This window comes from Lutra lutra, chromosome 7 (assembly GCF_902655055.1).
Source record: "Lutra lutra chromosome 7, mLutLut1.2, whole genome shotgun sequence".
Classification (NCBI taxonomy): Eukaryota; Metazoa; Chordata; class Mammalia; order Carnivora; family Mustelidae; genus Lutra; species Lutra lutra.
The window spans coordinates 32,327,805-32,345,386 of NC_062284.1; the positions used below are offsets into that span (position 1 = coordinate 32,327,805).

A 17,582-nucleotide genomic window follows, 5' to 3' on the forward strand; every position below is an offset into this window, starting at 1 on the left:
AGAGACCCATCCCCAAAGCATTGTGGGCATTATTTCTTAAAGGCTAGTGTAGGGCACATACAGGAACTGAGAAAAAATACCTTCCATACCCCGTTCCAGTGACCAAAAAAATCTGGTGGCTAGGTCAGTTTGTTCACACTGAGACTCCTCACCTTTCCAAAGACTGATGACTTTGCTGAGAAGCTAAGTCAGATCTCTGGAATCTTGCCAACGTCCCAAACCTAGGACTTACTGAAGGGAAAGTGCTGATTCTGCCTTCAAAACATTTAAAACTAATGGTGGATTGAATTAAACTAAAGCCACTAGGTTAACTGAGCCACTACTCAAGTTGGTTGAAAGAAAAATGGGCATGCCCCATTTTGAAGATAAGTAATATTTCCTTCCAATTTCTATTTTTTATGCAAAATGTCCAGCATACAATCAAATCAAAGGCATGTGCAAAAGCAAGAAAATAAGATCTATGGTAATGGAGGAAAGGTTCAATAGAAGCAGAATTAGAGACAACCTAAAGATCAGGATCTTTAAAATAACTCTGGTTAGAATGTTAAAAAAATCTGGTGGAGGCCAAATACTGGAATCAATAGATAAGATAAGATAGGGTTTTTAAAAATAGCGATGATGATGAAAATGCTTTAAAAAATCTAGTGGAAAAAAACAAAAAAAATCTAGTGGAAATGTGGACAATGTTCATGAAGAAAGGGGAAATTTTAGCAGACACATGTTGACTACACAAATATAATGAATTGCTAGAAATTAAAAATACAATATCGGAGTGCCTGGCTGGCTCAGTCAATGAAGCCTGTGACTCTTGATTTCAGGATTGTGAGTTCAAGCCTCACACTGGATGTAGAGTTTACTTAAAAAAAAAGTTTATTTAAAAAAGAAAAAGGAAAATACAATATCAGAAATAATTCTTTAGATGGAGTTAACAGGAAAGCATTCAGGAAACTTGAGGACAGCTAAATAGAGAGTATCCAAATTGAGAACAACAAGAAAAAAGAATGTTGAGATCTGTAGGATAATATCAAATCATCTAATGTATGTGTACTTGGGAGTCCCAGAAGGAGAAGAGAGGTGAGACAGTATGGAGCAAGAGAAATATTTGAAGAGATAATGGACAAGAAATAGTCAATATTAGTAAAAAACATCAACACAGATCCAAGAGATTAGGTAAACTAGAAACTAGAAACATTTCTAGTCAATCTGCTGATGATCAAAGATAAAGAGCCAATGTAATCATGGGAGGGGTGGGAGGGTGAACATACATTACGCACAGATAAATAATAAAAATAAAGGATGATTTCTGACCAAAAACAAATGAGACCTGAAGATAAATGAATGAGTTCTTTAAAGTACTGAAAAAAGAGGGAAAGGCCAAGACGGAATTCTAGGGGCACCTGGGTGGCTCAGTGGGTTAAGCCTCTGCCTTTGGCTTAGGTCATGATCTCAGAGGGTCCTGGGATGGAGCCCCGCATCAGGCTCTCTGCTCAACAGGGAGCCTGCTTCCCCCCCTCTCTCTCTGCCTGCCTCACTGCCTACTTGTGATCTGTCAGTCAAATAAATAAAATCTTTAAATTAAAAAAAAGCCATAGAATTCTATATCCAACTAAAATGCCACTCAAAGACAAAAGCAAAATAAAAATATCCTATGGAGGCACCTGGGTGGCTCAGAGGGTTAAACCTCTGCCTTCAGCTCCATGATCTCAGGGTCCTGGGATAGAGCCCCGCATTGGGCTCTCTGCTCAGCAGGGAGCCTGCTTCTCCCTCTCTGCCTGCTTCTCTACCTACTTGTGATTTCTGTCAAACAAATAAAATCTTTAAAAAAAATCCTATGACATACAAAAGCTGAGATAATTCATCTCCAGAGAAACTACAAGAAAAGAAATGCCCAAAAAAAGTCTTTCAGATTAAAGAATAGAGAGTCTAGAAATAACCACACACAGTCAATTGATTTTCAACCAAGATGCCAAGTCAATCTAGTGGGTGAAAAAAATATTTTAAAACAAATGTTGCTGAAACTGGATATCCATGTTGAAATAAACCTCATTTTGAATACAAAAATTAATTTGAGATAGATCATATATCTAAATGTAAAACTCCAAACCAAAGATGTAAAGCCTAAAACCACTGAGATGGATCATACGCTATCCATGATCCACCTCAACATAAAACCCCAAACCCCAAAACTTTTAGAAGAAAATATATTGTGACCTGGAGGTCATAAAACTGTAAAAGAAAAAATCAGTAAGATAGACTATCAAAATAAAAATTCCTGCTCATCAAAATATCCCAATAAGAAAGTGAACAGATAACCCATTGTCTACAACCAAACACCACCAAAAATCACAGCACATATATCCATTATAGGACTCATATCCCAAATTCGCAGACTAATCATCATAAGACGACAATTCAATGGGAAAAGACATGAAAGATACTTCATGAAAGATAAACAAATGTAAGGTAAGCATATGAAAAGTGCTCAACATCATTAATTATCAGGGAAATGTAATGTAAATTAAAATCACAGGTTATTTCATACCGACCAAAATGGCTAATAAAAAAACACTAGCGGGGCACCTGGGTGGCTCAGTTGGTTAAGCAACTGCCTTCAGCTCAGGCATGATCCTGGAGTCCTAGGATCGAGTCCCACATCGGGCTCCCAGCTCCACAGGGAGTTTGCTTCTCCCTCTGACCTTCTCCTCGCTCATGCTCTCTCTCACTGTCTCTCTCAAATTAAAATATTAAAAAAAAAACCACTAGCAACAGTAAATGCTGACAAAGATATGGAGCAACTAGAACTCTCATATACCACTGATGGGAATACAAAGTGGTAAGCCACTTTGAAAAACAGGAAGGCAGTTTCTTAAAAAGTTAAACATACACTTACCATGTGACTCAATAATCTCCTGCTCTTAGGCATTTATCCGAGAAATTAAAACGTGTCCACAAAACAAAATTTTAAATTTATATAATAATATACATAGCAGCCTTATTCATAATTGCCCCAAGCTGGAAACAACCTAAAAGTTCATCAATAGGAGAATGGACAAACAAATGGTGGTATATTTATAGAATGAAATACTACTTAGCAATTAAGAATAATTTACCAGAACATACAATATTGTTGAATCTTAAAAGCATTTTAAGTGAAAGAAGAGTGAGATGCAAAAGAGGATATATTGTATGATTCTACTTACAGGAAGTCCAAAAGCAGGCAAAAAAATTCCTTAATGCTAAAAATTAGAGTAGGAATGGGAGGAAGATTATTTGGAAGATGTACAAGAGAACTGCATGGGTTAATGGTAATGTTCTGTATCTTCTTTTGGGTTGTTATCACACAGGTGTATACATTGTCAAAACATCAAACTCAGCATGTAAGATGTGTGCATTCTATGATATATTGATTTCTATGTATCAATTTAAAATATGAGTGAGTGGAGGATTCCTATTCCAGGAACATGTCTCCAAACCATTACTGACCTATCTGATTTCTTCTCCTCAGTGTCTGTTCAGGGCTAGGCCTCTAATTATAGAATTTTATCTTAAAGAACACACAACTGAGTGTCCCAAAGAAATAACATTTAGAATCTATGAAGCAATTTTGTTGAAACAATAGTTTATTTCCATTGGTTAGTGGGCAACCATTTGACCATCGTTAAGGCACTGACTTGTACTAATATGACTTCAACGTAAACAGATGGTATAATAATAAACCTACTCTATTGCAAGCTATTAAAAAAAGTAAAAATTAATTCTTCAAAGGCATGTAGAACACTATCACTCTCATTTGATATTTGCAGCCATGACCTTCACAATGTTTCAGAACAATTGCAGGATTTTTGGATACAAACTCGTTTCCTATCCAAAGAAGGCATCTTTTCCCCAAGCTGTCAGACACTCAGTTATGTTTCCTTCTTTACTAGAAAATGCTTTAGTATTTGCTCTAGTAATGTAGAAATGAACCACAAGGCAGGGTTATATGGTAGGAATTTATTAATGAGCAAACAACTTTGTTCATACCAGGAAGACCAGCAATTAGGTTATAAATGAGCATATGCAAGAACTTACAATTTTAGAGCATTCCATCAGAATGTCTACTGCCCAAGTAGGCCCACAAGAGGTGCTCCATAAATGCTGGCTATCGTTTACGCCGTACTCCCTCTGAGCAAATGATGTGACCTGCAGAGGGAGGGTACACACAGGGAGCCTCCCTGTGAGAGAAAGCTGGGAAATTCATTGAGTGTTTTTATAATCTAAAAACAAGATTGTGTCCCTCAGAAAATTTAGGATGAAATCCTACTTTGCATGTTTGCTCAGTCCTCAGGAATCCCACCATGGCGCACTGATTCCAGAGAACCAAATCCTCACCGTACAACCCCTAGAGTCACAGTTCTAAGAAACAGCCATTTAACGCACACTTCAGTGGCTTCTAGGGCATAGCTTTGTTCTACATACAGAAACCAACTTCAGCCATCAGAAGGCAAGCTAAAATCTACAAAGCAAGGGTTCAGCCTAGAGAGCTCTCTGAAGAATTAACTGTCTACTATACAGAGTTAATTTTACATTCCTACGATTACTTTCAAAACTCCTAACCTGAAAGTAACTTGAATACCCTATGGCAATAGCAGACAGCTTGAAAAGCAAATACCAAATTTTTATACAGGTGCCAAAGAAGACACCAAGCCGAAAAATGTTACTCTGTGCATAGGAAACCAAGTCATCAGCTCACAATAGGTAAGATTGACCTTCTGAAAAGGGTTTGAGAATATGAAGCTTGCTTCTTAACTCTCATTAAAACACTAGGGTGGTTCTCAAATGTGAGGCAGAAAAAGGCATACTTTGGGTCCTTCTTAGTAGAGTATCTGAGGCTAACAACAAAAGAAACACTTTGGATGGGGCGCCTGGGTGGCTCAGTGGGTTAAGCCGCTGCCTTCGGCTCGGGTCATGATCCCGGAGTCCTGAGATCGAGTCCCGCATCAGGCTCGCTGCTCAGCGGGAAGCCTGCTTCCCTTCCTCTCTCTCTCTGCCTGCCTCTCTGCCTACTTGTGATCTCTCTCTGTCAAATAAATAAATAAAATCTTAAAAAAAAAAAAAAAAAACACTTTGGATGAAGAGCCAAAAAGAACAACTGGTCATTGAGTCTCCAGGGCAATCTAAGGCTGGAAATCCCTTAGCCAGTGTATATAATTTTAGCAGATACTTTTGGCCAGGCTGTCTGAAGCAGCTATTGTGATAAAATACTGTAGCGGTCAAAATGTGCTTCCAGGTTGCCACTGTCTGGGGAACCTTGGGCAATCCATTGAGTCTTTATGTTGAATCAGGGTTAATAGCTTCCCACAAACCAGGAGATTTCTTTGTTCACTGCCGTACCTCCAGCAAACAGTGCCTGATACCGTGGGTATTCACTGAAGGATTTTAGGTTTGAATTTACGTTCAGCCATATACAAAAGGAATACCTCAGGAAAATTACCTTTTCTGAGCTTCTGTTTTCTTACTTATAAAATGGATATGGTAACATCTGTAAGATTTTTATTTTTTATTACTTTTTTATTTTTAATCTACACTACACCCAATGTGGGGCTCACACTCACAACCCTGAGATCGAGGGTCACATGCTCTTCCAACTGAGTCAGCTGGGATTGTCAATTTAAAAAACACAGGACCTGAGTGTGTTAGCCACAATTGTCTATGATATATTAATACTTTATATTTATTTTAAAAAGAAAAATTTCAGAGCATTTTGGTTTTGTCGAAGACAACTTTTGTGACATGCAGCTAGCAAACCATGACCTCCCAAATCTGCCTCCCAACCCAGAGAGGTAAGCTCTCAGGAACCACGTTTGTATAGATGATGCTGGCTGTTGGGTTCTCTCATTTATCTGGCACAGTTAATATGTGACACCTAGAGCTACAGGGTAGCTGACAGGAAAAGCAGAAGCTGTTAGAATGGTGTGGATGTACAGATGATACACAATGCCAATTTAGTTCCTGGATCCAATCCCATCCTGCCTTTAGGAGTCTATAAGACAGCTCTGGGTTTGTTTGTTTTTGTTTTTTTTTTGGCCTAAATTAGTACTAGCATGCTTATTATTTGTAACTAGGCTTTCTTTTCCAACTAATTTTCTTTGATTCTCAAAATAACCCCATAAAAGAGACAATAGAGCATGATGGAATGAACACATGGAATTAGACAAGCACGACCCTGCCATAAACTAATTTTTGAGTGAATTAATTGTCTATGAACCCATTTTCTCATTTATAAAATAGAATAGCAATGTCTACTTTGTTTTAGGGCTGCTTATAGGATATAGATAAAATAAGGCATCTGGCAAGAAGCACTCAGCAAGTTATAGCTCCTATTAGTATCCCCATTTTACAAAAGAAAAGCCCATAAAAAACTATGGCTGAGAAATTTAATATTTTTTCCACCACACCAGATGGGGAATAAAAACAGGAAAATCCACTGTTTTAACGCACGAGAATGAAAGCAACAATGAGAAACTTGAGACTCAAGTGCTCTGAATTTAACTCTCAGTGATTAAATGGCTTGGCACAAATAGCTTAATGAGAGCTTTGCTTATAACCATTCAACTACCTTTGCTCAGACTCTAATTTACTCCCCAGATAGATTTCTCTCCCTTGGGAAGATAATATATTTCCAGCTTATGTAAACTTTCTACTCTACTTGTCGGTTCTATTCTTTTGGTTTTGTGAAATGAATTACGTTTTCCAAGGTGGACTACATACCAGAAATCTGACAAAGAACAAATTGGGCACTTTGCACTAGACCCTTGGAAGACAGCAAACCACAAAACCCAGGGAGAGCCTACAGTATAGCCCTTTCCTGAGCTTGTGAATTTGCCACAGGATCATTGTCCTTTATGACCTAGAGTGCTCACCTATACTCTTTCCTTGAAACTATATACATCTAGATCGACTGTCCCAACCTTGTCTGCATGTGTCAAACTGTGTTGCATAATCATCAGGAATGGGGTAAGGATAGGACTTTTAAAATTACTGATGCCCAGGACACAACCAAAGTGATTAAATGTAATTGCTATGGGGTGCAACCTAGGCATTAGTTTTTGTTCTGCCTTTTAAGTGATTCCAGTGTGTCAGATGGACAGTGGCGTGCAGTAGCAAGCACAAGATTAACACAAATTGGAAAACAGTATGGCCCAAGTTTTTTCTTTGACCTACATTTAAGAATATTGTGAATTACCAATATCTCAAAATTGAGAATTCACGTAATGTGTATTTCAGATGCTCCTCTCAGTGCCCATTTAGCCCACAGTGGTCTATTAAAATATTTACCTGGCTATTGGAGATATGATTTTGAGATGCCTGTCTTACTTGGCACCCCTGGATTACTGTAATAAAGTTGTGCTTTTGGTACTGCCAGAGCTGCTACATATCAATGTGTGTGATTGGTCTATATATAATTGGCTCCTACTCTGAAAATGGCCCTAACCAAGCATATCTGTAGTTTCAGATTTAGTCGGAAAACTGCTTTTCAAAAAAATTCTCATTTTTCCCAACCTGCTACTGCCTAGAGAAAGGCCAACAGTCGCCTTAAAAAATGATGTAATTCCACAATAAGCAAATTAAAACTCAGAAGTTGTCTGTTTACTCCTACAATAGGCACTATTTATTCCCAGTTGAGCATTTCCAAACTAGTGATTTCATCTTGGGAGATTAAGAAGCAAAATCCTTAAAATGAACCAGAAATACATCAACTTTATCCCCAAAGAAACCTGACAAAATCTGAGGGGCCAAAATCTGAGGGAACACTTTTTCCTGTTCCTGAAGGAGCCAAGATTTCCCCATAATATTCACTACTTTTCTTCTTAAAGCCCCATATGCCATCCAGTTCCAAGAAATGCTGAAAACAATCAAATTTCGGCTGTTTTGTATATTTTCAGTTATCACTTATAAAACAAATTCTATAACAAGTTCAGCAGGCTATCCAAAATTCTTTATATTAAAAACTCACTTGAACAAATAACTAGACCAATTAACTACAAATTGCTTGGCCACTGTATCAAATCAAAGAATGCTGAACCCTTTACTCTCAACTATCACAAGTGATGGTCTTCCCACGAGGACAGTCCTAATCAGCAAGGTGGCAATGGCTATTCTTTCATGGCTGGTTTCATTTGATTGGGCAAAACACAGAGCCACATTAGTTGAAACTGCATCAACAAATCAAAGATCAGAGACAGTACGTAACATTCCTCAAATAGTAGCAGTGACAGGCAGGCATTTATATAGTCTCTTATGTGATTTAAAAGCACAATGCTGTCGTTAAGAGCTACCTTTCCTGGTACTGAATGCTAGGTCATTCTGAGACCAAATTAATATACAAAGAGGTAGTACAACCTTGATTGAGTCTCAGATAGAAGAAACTGAAATCTTGGGCAAGTTACTTAACCTCATTGAGCCTTATTTTCTTCTTTTGTAAAACAGAGCAATTTCTACACCAACGTAGACAGTAACAGAAGGTAAAGTGCTTTGAAGATAAAAGTGATACATGAACTCTCGTAAGTACAGATTCAAATAAAACCAAATTAAATTGTCTTAAAATCTGGATTTGGCTAGAATATCAATGATGGAGATCTCCAACTTATGGGGACCTTCTCTAAGAAAAAACTCTCCCTCCACCCCTACAGGAGACATTCCAGTAGCTTTTAAGGGTGAGCTAAATGGAAGCAATGTAAGGGAGTTTAAATGACTTAAAATATTTTATGTTTAAAAAATTGACAAAAAATCTGAGCATCTAATATCACTGTTACAACACAAAGAGCAATTTAAATTCAATGTTCAAGACAGGAATTGGAAAGCTTTCAGAAAATGCTCTGAAAGCTTCATTAACCAAGTTAATTGTGGGGGATGGTCTCATTCACAGTTCCCTGCAAAGAAACAGAAACAAATCTTGTCATTTTATATTAAGTAGGAACAGTGAATAAGGCACGTAATAATACAGGTGACTTGGGCCACCAATATATCTTTTTTTTTTTTTAACTATAAAAATAAACATAAGTAACTAATGGAATAACAAAATAAAAGTTTATTTTATTAGAATTAGGAATGTTCTTTCCCTCTGGGCAACCTGAACAGTCCAGTTACAATGAAAATCTAAGAACAGTTATTTCCACAGCACAGGGTGCTCTATGCACAAAATTACAGGGTTAGGAGCATTTAATCAATTTACCGATCTGATTGTCTCACCAACCCGCCCCCTCCCATCCCCCAAGTGCTCTATACCGGGATTTGTAGCTAAAAGATTTTGTTACATCAAGTCCTTTTCTCTCTTGTACTAAATTTCAGTTCCTAATCATGGCTGAACCACATTTTACACTGCAGATTCAACCATTTCAAATCAAGTCAGTCAGTCTTGGATCTGTTATATATGTGTGTATGTATACACATGTGTATTTAATATATTTATTTAAACACACATAAAACACATACAATCTGGGTCGCAGCAAATTACACAATTTAGAGTTTGATGATATTATATGCTACTCAATTTTACCACTGTGTGTATCCTGAGCTTTGGATCAAAATTTTATTGAAAATCATTTAAAGTCCATCTACTGCTCAATGAATTGTTCAAATGAAGCATGCACTTTCAAGACAAGGTAACTGCCCTCAAGAAGACAAGGAGACCCTGGTGCTTACCGTGAATAGAGCCCTCTGACAGAAAGACTTAGGTAGGTGAAATAGGGAAACTGTCATACAATATGGCTTGCCTATCCCAGCTGGCGTCACTGAAGCTACTAACAATGAAAGCAATAAACTCAGGGAATTCTGTCAAATATGGAGATAGCTGTTAAAAGCTTGAAAGTTCAGAAAAGGCCAGTTCACCTTGATCCATACAAATTAGGGAATGCACCCACAACTGCAATACCCTTAGGTAATATGCCAACACTGAAACTAAAAAGCATTTCTAAAAAGCACTCTTCCTCCATGGGTGGAGCTGATATTATGAAGTATACACACTGTTTTTGGATACTTGTTGCAAGGCGAGCATGTAGAGAGGATTTATGACACTGAAACCTAGATACTGCAGTTAATAAGATTTTTAAAAAACACCACACATACACAAAACATTTTAAGGGAGCCACATATATCTAGATAGCAACTCTGGCTGCTTTTCAAAGTTACCAGGGAAAGGAACTCGTTCAAGCTTTCTGTTAAAAAAAAAAAAAAAAAAAAAAAAAGTCTCCTTAGTTTTGATAAATGTCTTTTAAGATTGATGCAGTCATTTAAAATAAAGTCAAATGAATGATGGGGGAGAGGAGAGAAAAGACTATGGAAGAAGCAGACACTGAGTTCAGATTTGCACCTGAGGTGGCAAGGGAGGAGAGGATAAAAGGTATGGGTGAAGTTGATCCTAAAGCGACAAGTGGTTTAAGGAAGCAGCATAATATACTCAGCAAACATTCACTGATTTTTGATGGGAAAAGAACAACTGCAAGTACATCTCATGTAACAACCTTTTTCTAAAAGGAAAAGTAGGGTTGATTCAGCAAAGCCTAACTTAGGCAAAAGGCCAGAGGAAAGTGAACCTACTTCCCAATGGAGTAATAAGATGTACAGTGCAAGAGCAGACAAAGCTGCCTCACAAATGGTAAACACTCCCTAGGCGCAAGTCATTTAGAGGAAGACAAAGAGGTCATGAAAACTGGTATTTAATATTAAGACCTCTTGATCTAGTTGCCTAGTTCACTCTGCACTCCTGTATAAAACTGACAGATTTAGGGATGCTGACCTGTTGAAAAATACCACAGCCAGAATGGCCTAAACAGGTATACAGTTAATAAAACCACCACCATCCTTTACTTTTAACATAGCTCTTAGTAGAAATTTCATAAAAATGGACATCACAGCTAAAATGCATTATTAATTCTCCTATCTGCTGACAATAGAAAAGAAGCAAACTCAGTGATTTCTATTTAAATGCACTAGATGGGTATATTATGTTCTAGGGGTGTTTGCCTTCAAACTGAACCCACAGCAACACACACAAGCAATTTCAGTATCTGCCATTTTAAATTCACAATCTGAAACTAAGTGAATGGCTATTTATTTATATTTATATTTAAAGCAAAAACATTCTATTTGACACCCTAATGTAAAGAAGGGGTGAGAGAAGAGCCATAACTAAAATCTTAAAAGGCTCAAAAGCAGCAATTAAGGAAGAAAAAAAAAAAAGGAAAAAAGTGAAATGTTTCCTCTGGATGTGATAGGAAGCCTTCAGCTGTGTGCATGACACAGGCACACAAAGGCTTATTAGGTAGATGAATGAGGCCATGGAGCGGGGAGGAGGTTGGGGACTGGGTCATTCTTAACGACAGCAAAAAGCTCCCTGTTGTAGCCTTTATTCAGGCCATGGCATTAAGTCAGAGCTTGACCTCCCTGTCCCTGATCAAGAGCTGGAATTCAAGGCATGAGGCCCATGGCCAGCAACGGACATATTAGAACAAGAAAGGGCAAAGTAATCTCAGGAAAGGAAAATCAAAGAGCTCTAGTTAGGTCTTCCAGAGGTGCTAAACCAACACACCTTTATCCCAACCCTCAACCCTGGAAAGATAAAGCAAACTGAAAGAAAATGCACAGCAAATAGACATAATCTTGAAGATTTTTAAAGAATAAATATTTTTTTGTAATTAAACATTATGCAAACACGTGCCACGCTTGCTTTGTCCATGCATATGCGCTATATACAATTTTGAAAAATACTGTGTTGTCTTCTTGTTTTAAAAGTCATATACAAAGTTTTTTTGTTTTTTTAATTCCGCTTGCTGCCTACCCCCGTCCCAGCCCCAAGAATTTTCTTTACAAGGAACTAATTCACTAATTCACTCGTGACCTTGGGGTATGAGAGAAAGAGAGTCAGTCTGTGTGTGTAGGTATATCTGTATGTGTAGGGAGGAAGGGGAGGAGGGCCTTTACCAAAGTACAACAAAATGGCTGGTTTGGACATGAAAAGCAGTGTCAAGGAGCTGTTTTAAATTTTAACTGTACTATACTCAGGAAAAAGAAAAAAGAAAAAAAGGAGTCAGCTTTGAGAATGAAGCTACGTTACAAGTTAAAGTTGGAGGGCTTTTAGTGTGTCTGTCACACTTTTTTTGGCGGCCTAGAATACTGTTGTACAATGGTTTATCTACCTTTTTTTTTTTATTACAATATAATTTACTTAAACTTTCCGTTAACAAAACAGAATTCTGGTACTACAGACCAGAGGTGTCAGAACAGGCTTAGTGCCTCCTTGTTTGTGTTTGTTTTGTTTTGTTTTAATTGCATGAGCACTCTAGATGGTAAAGTTTTCAGAGTTCATTTTATGCAGGGCCATTCTCAGTCCTCAATGTACTCCCACAGATCTTTTTCATAGCCTTCATGCACATGCTGTAACAAAACCCTTCGTCGACTCTCACAGTATCTGCAATCAAAGAAGGAGAAAAAAAAAAACACTTGTCAGCCTCCAATAATAAAAAAAGAGGCATTAACTTAGTTTTACAGTTTAAACAGACTTGGAACAAGCACTTGTTTTTTTTTTAATAGGGGCATTTTCATCTCTAGATGTACACAACAAACTGTTTTCTAATTTTAAAAAGGTATTCTTCAAAAGCTCTGATTCCCGGTTTTGAGAATTAATTTAAGAGTAATAAAATGTTAGAAATTCCTAAGACCCTTAGAAAGCATTTGATTCAATTCTGTCATTCTACAGATAAGTAATAGTTTCAGAAAGAAGTACAGGGTTACCGATTAACTGCTATAAAATCTGTGCTGTGAAAGTGACTATAAACACAATGTAATAGCTATAAGTTGACTAAGGGAAGTGAAAATATTACTTGGGACTGAATCTCCAAGTCTTTCAAATGCCCAAAGTTTCTACTACTATGAAAAAGATATTAGTATCTGTCAGGAAACAACTTCGGCGGAAATAGCTCCATTTGAGAAAGCAAATATTTTGCAACTTTATTAGCTTAAGAGGCAGCAAATTTGGAAGTATCTTCTAACCCTAAGACAAAGTAATCCTCTCCTTAGGAAAAACAAATCTAAGAAAAACTCTAAAAGAGCTTGGTTAGCATACCTGTCGATAGCCATGATTCCCAGAATCCCCAGACTAGACAGAGCCAACATCCTAGTCTCACCCTTCCTCCTAATAACCATTTGCCCCTTCTTAGGTTCTTTCTTCCTCATAATGTGGCAACTAAGTAGAGAAAGCTGAATGGAAGAAGCAGAACTAGCCAGTGGAATAAATGCTTGACTAGCACTACTATCTGCAATTTGTTGCCTGAAAGACAGAAGCAATCTGTGGGAAACATGGCAGCAACACAGTTACTGAATATGCTAAATCCAAGTTCCACTATCATCTAACTTGGTCACTAACGCACAGGGCCAGGAACTTCCACTCAACAACTGGTAAAGAAATCCCACCTGTACTTATCTTGTACTTTTTGCTTTATATCCTGCAGAGAATCTTGGGAAATATCTCGTTCGAGGTAGCCCGAAAGCACCTCTGTGGCGTTTTCTAGATCTGCTTGGTTATTCTGCAAGAGAGGAGGAAGAATACATAGTAAAGTAGGGCTTAGATGAAAGCTAAAAGATATACCATCCTGGCTGCTGCTTTGCCTACAGACTATTCTCAACACTGACTTTTCACAGGTGGTTTCTGCACCTGTAAACTCTTTGTAATTTTCACCTCTAACAACCTGTTCTCTTTTTTTCCAGGATAATTTTTTATATTTTTAGAAAGATATACCCATTACCACTGGAAGAATATCAAGAAAAAGTCCTGAAAAGGATTAAGAAAAGTCTTTTGGAATATTCCAGCTCTGCAAACTGCTATCTGCTGAAACTCAAAAGAGGGGAAACTTGAGGGAAAAATATAAACCCATTCCTGGAACAATCCATGGAAGATTAAAATTGTTACCCTTTACTACTATGGCTAGTTCTGTGCATTTACCCATTTAAATCCCATCTGCTGGTCAGGGTTATTGTCTAGTCACCTATGAATATCAATGTTTTATGCATCAATTTTTAACATGCAGTTTATGTTAGTTTCAGGTGTACAATATAGTGATTCAACAATTCTTTACATAATGCTCATCACGAGAAGTATAGTCACCATCTGTCACCAAAAAATGTCAATACCATCTTACTGACTATACTTTTTCTTTTTCTTTTTTTTAAAGATTTTATTTATTTATTTGACAGAGAGAGATCACAAGTAGGCAGAGAGGCAGGCAGAGAGAGGAGGGGAGAAGCAGGCTCCCCGCTGAGCAGAGAGCCCGATGTGGGGCTCAATCCCAGGACGCTGAGATCATGACCTAAGCTGAAGGCAGAGGCTTAACCCACTGAGCCACCCAGGTGCCCCCCATCCTATACTTTTTCATCTCTTGATTAATTATTTTGTGAGTGGAGTCTATACCTCTTAATCACCATCACCTATTTCACCCATCCATCCAACCACCTCTCCTCAGGTAACCACAGGTTTGGTCTCTGTATTTAAGAGTGGGTTTTTTTGTTTGTTTGATCATTTGTTTTATTTCTTAAATTCCATATGAGTGAAATCAATTTACTGAGAATTATACTCCCTAGGTCCATCCATGTTGCTGCAAATAGCAAGATCACATTCTTTTTTACTATACATCAATATTATTTTTTTAAAAAAGATTTATCTATGTGAGAGAGAGCAGGCCAACAGGGGTAGCAACAGAGGGAGTGAGAATCAGGCTCCCCACTGAGCAGCGAGCCCAATGCAGGGATCGATCCCAGAACCCTGGGATCATGATCTGAGCCAAAGTCATATGCTAAACCAACTGAGCCACCCAGGTGCCCCTTTGCATCAATTTTTAAATGAGCGTCTCTAGTTGAAAAACCTTTACTCCTAAAAGCCCGTTAGTAGTCACTACTTTTCCACCAAAGGTGACCACCATATTAACTTCTAATACCAGATACTAGTTTTGCCTGAATAAAGACTTTTACTGAGAACTTACAATTTGCCAGGTGCTGTATAAGCAATATATGTGTATTGTCTCACTTAAACCTTGTTAACATCCTTGAGAAGTATTTACTTCCATTTTGAAATGAGATTTAGATAACATTAAGTAATTTGCTCCAAGTCAACAGAGAGAGAAAGTGCTGAAGTCCAGTTTTAAATTCAGGGCTGACTCCAGAGCCTGCACATTTAATCACTAGCTGGTTAAACCACGTCAATTTGAATGCAGTTTAGGACAAGAAATCTAAATTCTGAGCAAACAGCAATCTTTAAAACTCATATATATCTTATCTATGAAAGACCAAGTAGTCCTATGACACAGGAATTTTGTTCCCCCCACTCAGTAACTATTCCTACCTCAAAGATAATGGACTGGTTATTCTTTTTGAGGTAGAAAGCGAAGACATAAGTGTACATGAGTGTGGCACGACACTGGCAGAGGACATCAACTGCTTTCTTCAGGAATTGCACCTCAATCCAGGACATGTTGTGCTGTTGCATCTCCTCCATTTTCTGCTTCACCTGAGCATAGAGTTTGTGCTCAAAGCGTAGACTCTGCATGTGGTTCATATAGCGATTACAGTAGAACAGGTACCTCTGCAGGGCTGCCCTAGATCGCTGTCCCATTAAGAAAAATTACGGACATGTAATTATAACAAGTATATCAAATACACACAAAAGCTGATATATTTACAGGTGAAACAATACAGGAATTTAGGGTAAAATCGGGAATAAACAGATATCTCTTGCGACCTTTTGTTATTTAATACTTCTATGAATATCCTACACCTGTTATTTCCCAATATGGCAGCCACTGGCCACCTGTGGCTATTTAAACTAAAATAAAAAATTCAGTTTCCCAGTGCTCAAAAGCCACTTGTGGTCAGGGCCATAAAGAACATCTCCATCATAGAAAGTTCTACAGGATAGCACTGTTCAATAAGCAAACAAGTTAAGAGGCAGCAATATTTTAAAGTAGAAAACAACAGAGAGGCAGCCAGACATCATCTAACTCCTCATATAATATCAAAGTTAAGTCTACAGTATCAACAGATAGGTGTCCCTCTCACTCCCCAACTGAGTTTGAATTTGAATATCTAGAATTAGCCACCGGTTTCAGGAAATACAGGGATAAAAGAACCTACTAAATGACACCAGGGAGTTATAATCAGCAAAATCCAGAATGTGAAAAATTTAAAGGAATGACTTAATCTCCTCAACAAATTAATAGCAACATGGAGGGGGTAAAAAGGGGAACAGTAGACCTATAGATTAGAGAATACTCAAAAGATATCAATCAAATCCAATTTGTGGGCCTGCGTAGATCCTGATTTGAACCCAACTATAAAAGAAAATTTATGAGATAAATGGAGACACTTGAACATTGGATAGTTAATGATATTAACAAAGTAATTGCTTCAAGAACATATATATATAAAGATAAAAATGGTATTGCAGTTATAGTAAAAGTCATAGTAAAAGAGTAAGGAAAATATACTTTAAAAGTATATTTAGGGACGCCTGGGTGGCTCAGTTGGTTAAGCAGCTGCCTTCGGCTCAGGTCATGATCCCAGCGTCCTGGGATCGAGTCTCACATCGGGCTCCTTGCTCATCAGGGAGCCTGCTTCTCCCTCTGCCTCTGCCTGCCATTCCGTCTGCCTGTGCTTGCTCTCCCTCCCTCTCTCTCTCTGACAAATAAATAAATAAAATCTTTAAAATAAAAAAAAGTATATTTAATGATACATGAAGTATTACCAAAGAAACAATATGATATCTGGTCTAGATTTGTTTCATATTATTTATCAGACTGCAAAAAGAATTCCCCGTGGTCTCTCAGAGTATACTGTAAGTCTCTAGAGATAGACTTTTTAAAAAAGTAGTATTATTAAAAAAAAAAACAAAACAAGCAAAGTAATATTGTTATCTCTACTGCCTAATATGCAGAAATTAATAAATATTTGTTAAATGCAACCACTATGAAAGGGTTTCTTACCACACATATGTATTTCCCTTTTTTTTTTTTAAAGATTTTATTTATTTGAGGGGGGGGGGGAAGAGAGAGTATGAGCAGAGTAGGGGAAAGAGGGAGAAGTAGACTTCCTGCTGAACCAGAAGCTTGATGTGGGACTCGATCCCAGGACTATGGGGTCATGACCTGAGAAGGCAGACGCTTAAGCAACTGAGCCACCCAGGTGCCCCTATGTATTTCTTTTTACTGTCATTTCCTTTTCCTCTCCTTAATCCTCAGAGACTACAAATAGCACAGAGCTACCAGGCCCTATGACTGGGTTCCTATTTAGAAATACTATGAACCACATAATTAGCCAATCACATGATCCAGTATCATGCAACACTGAAACATCTAAAAAAACCTATTATTACTACTCACGAATCAGAGAGGTATCAAATCAATGCTTATACACTGGAAAATTGCAATATTAATGTTATTAAATATGTGTTAATTGAAAAATTAATGCCAATTATGTCTAAAATCTAATATGTAGAAAATAATCAGCTTGGCATTTTATCTCCCCCCAAAGCATTAATATTCTCAAGCCTGTCAAATTTC

At 37.6% G+C, this 17,582-nt stretch overlaps 1 protein-coding gene across 1 annotated transcript in view; it reads right to left on the reverse strand.

Moving 5' to 3' along the window:
- Nucleotides 1-9,055: 9,055 nt before the first annotated feature.
- Nucleotides 9,056-17,582, reverse strand: part of ARIH1 (ariadne RBR E3 ubiquitin protein ligase 1) — a 113,620-nt gene continuing 105,093 nt past the window's right edge. The window contains exons 12-14 of the mRNA XM_047735764.1: nucleotides 15,371-15,631; nucleotides 13,450-13,562; nucleotides 9,056-12,448 (exon numbers count right to left, since the gene is read on the reverse strand). Coding sequence (XP_047591720.1) covers nucleotides 12,364-12,448; nucleotides 13,450-13,562; nucleotides 15,371-15,631 — 459 coding nt within the window. The 3' untranslated portion in view covers nucleotides 9,056-12,363. The remainder of the gene's footprint in view (nucleotides 12,449-13,449; nucleotides 13,563-15,370; nucleotides 15,632-17,582) is intronic.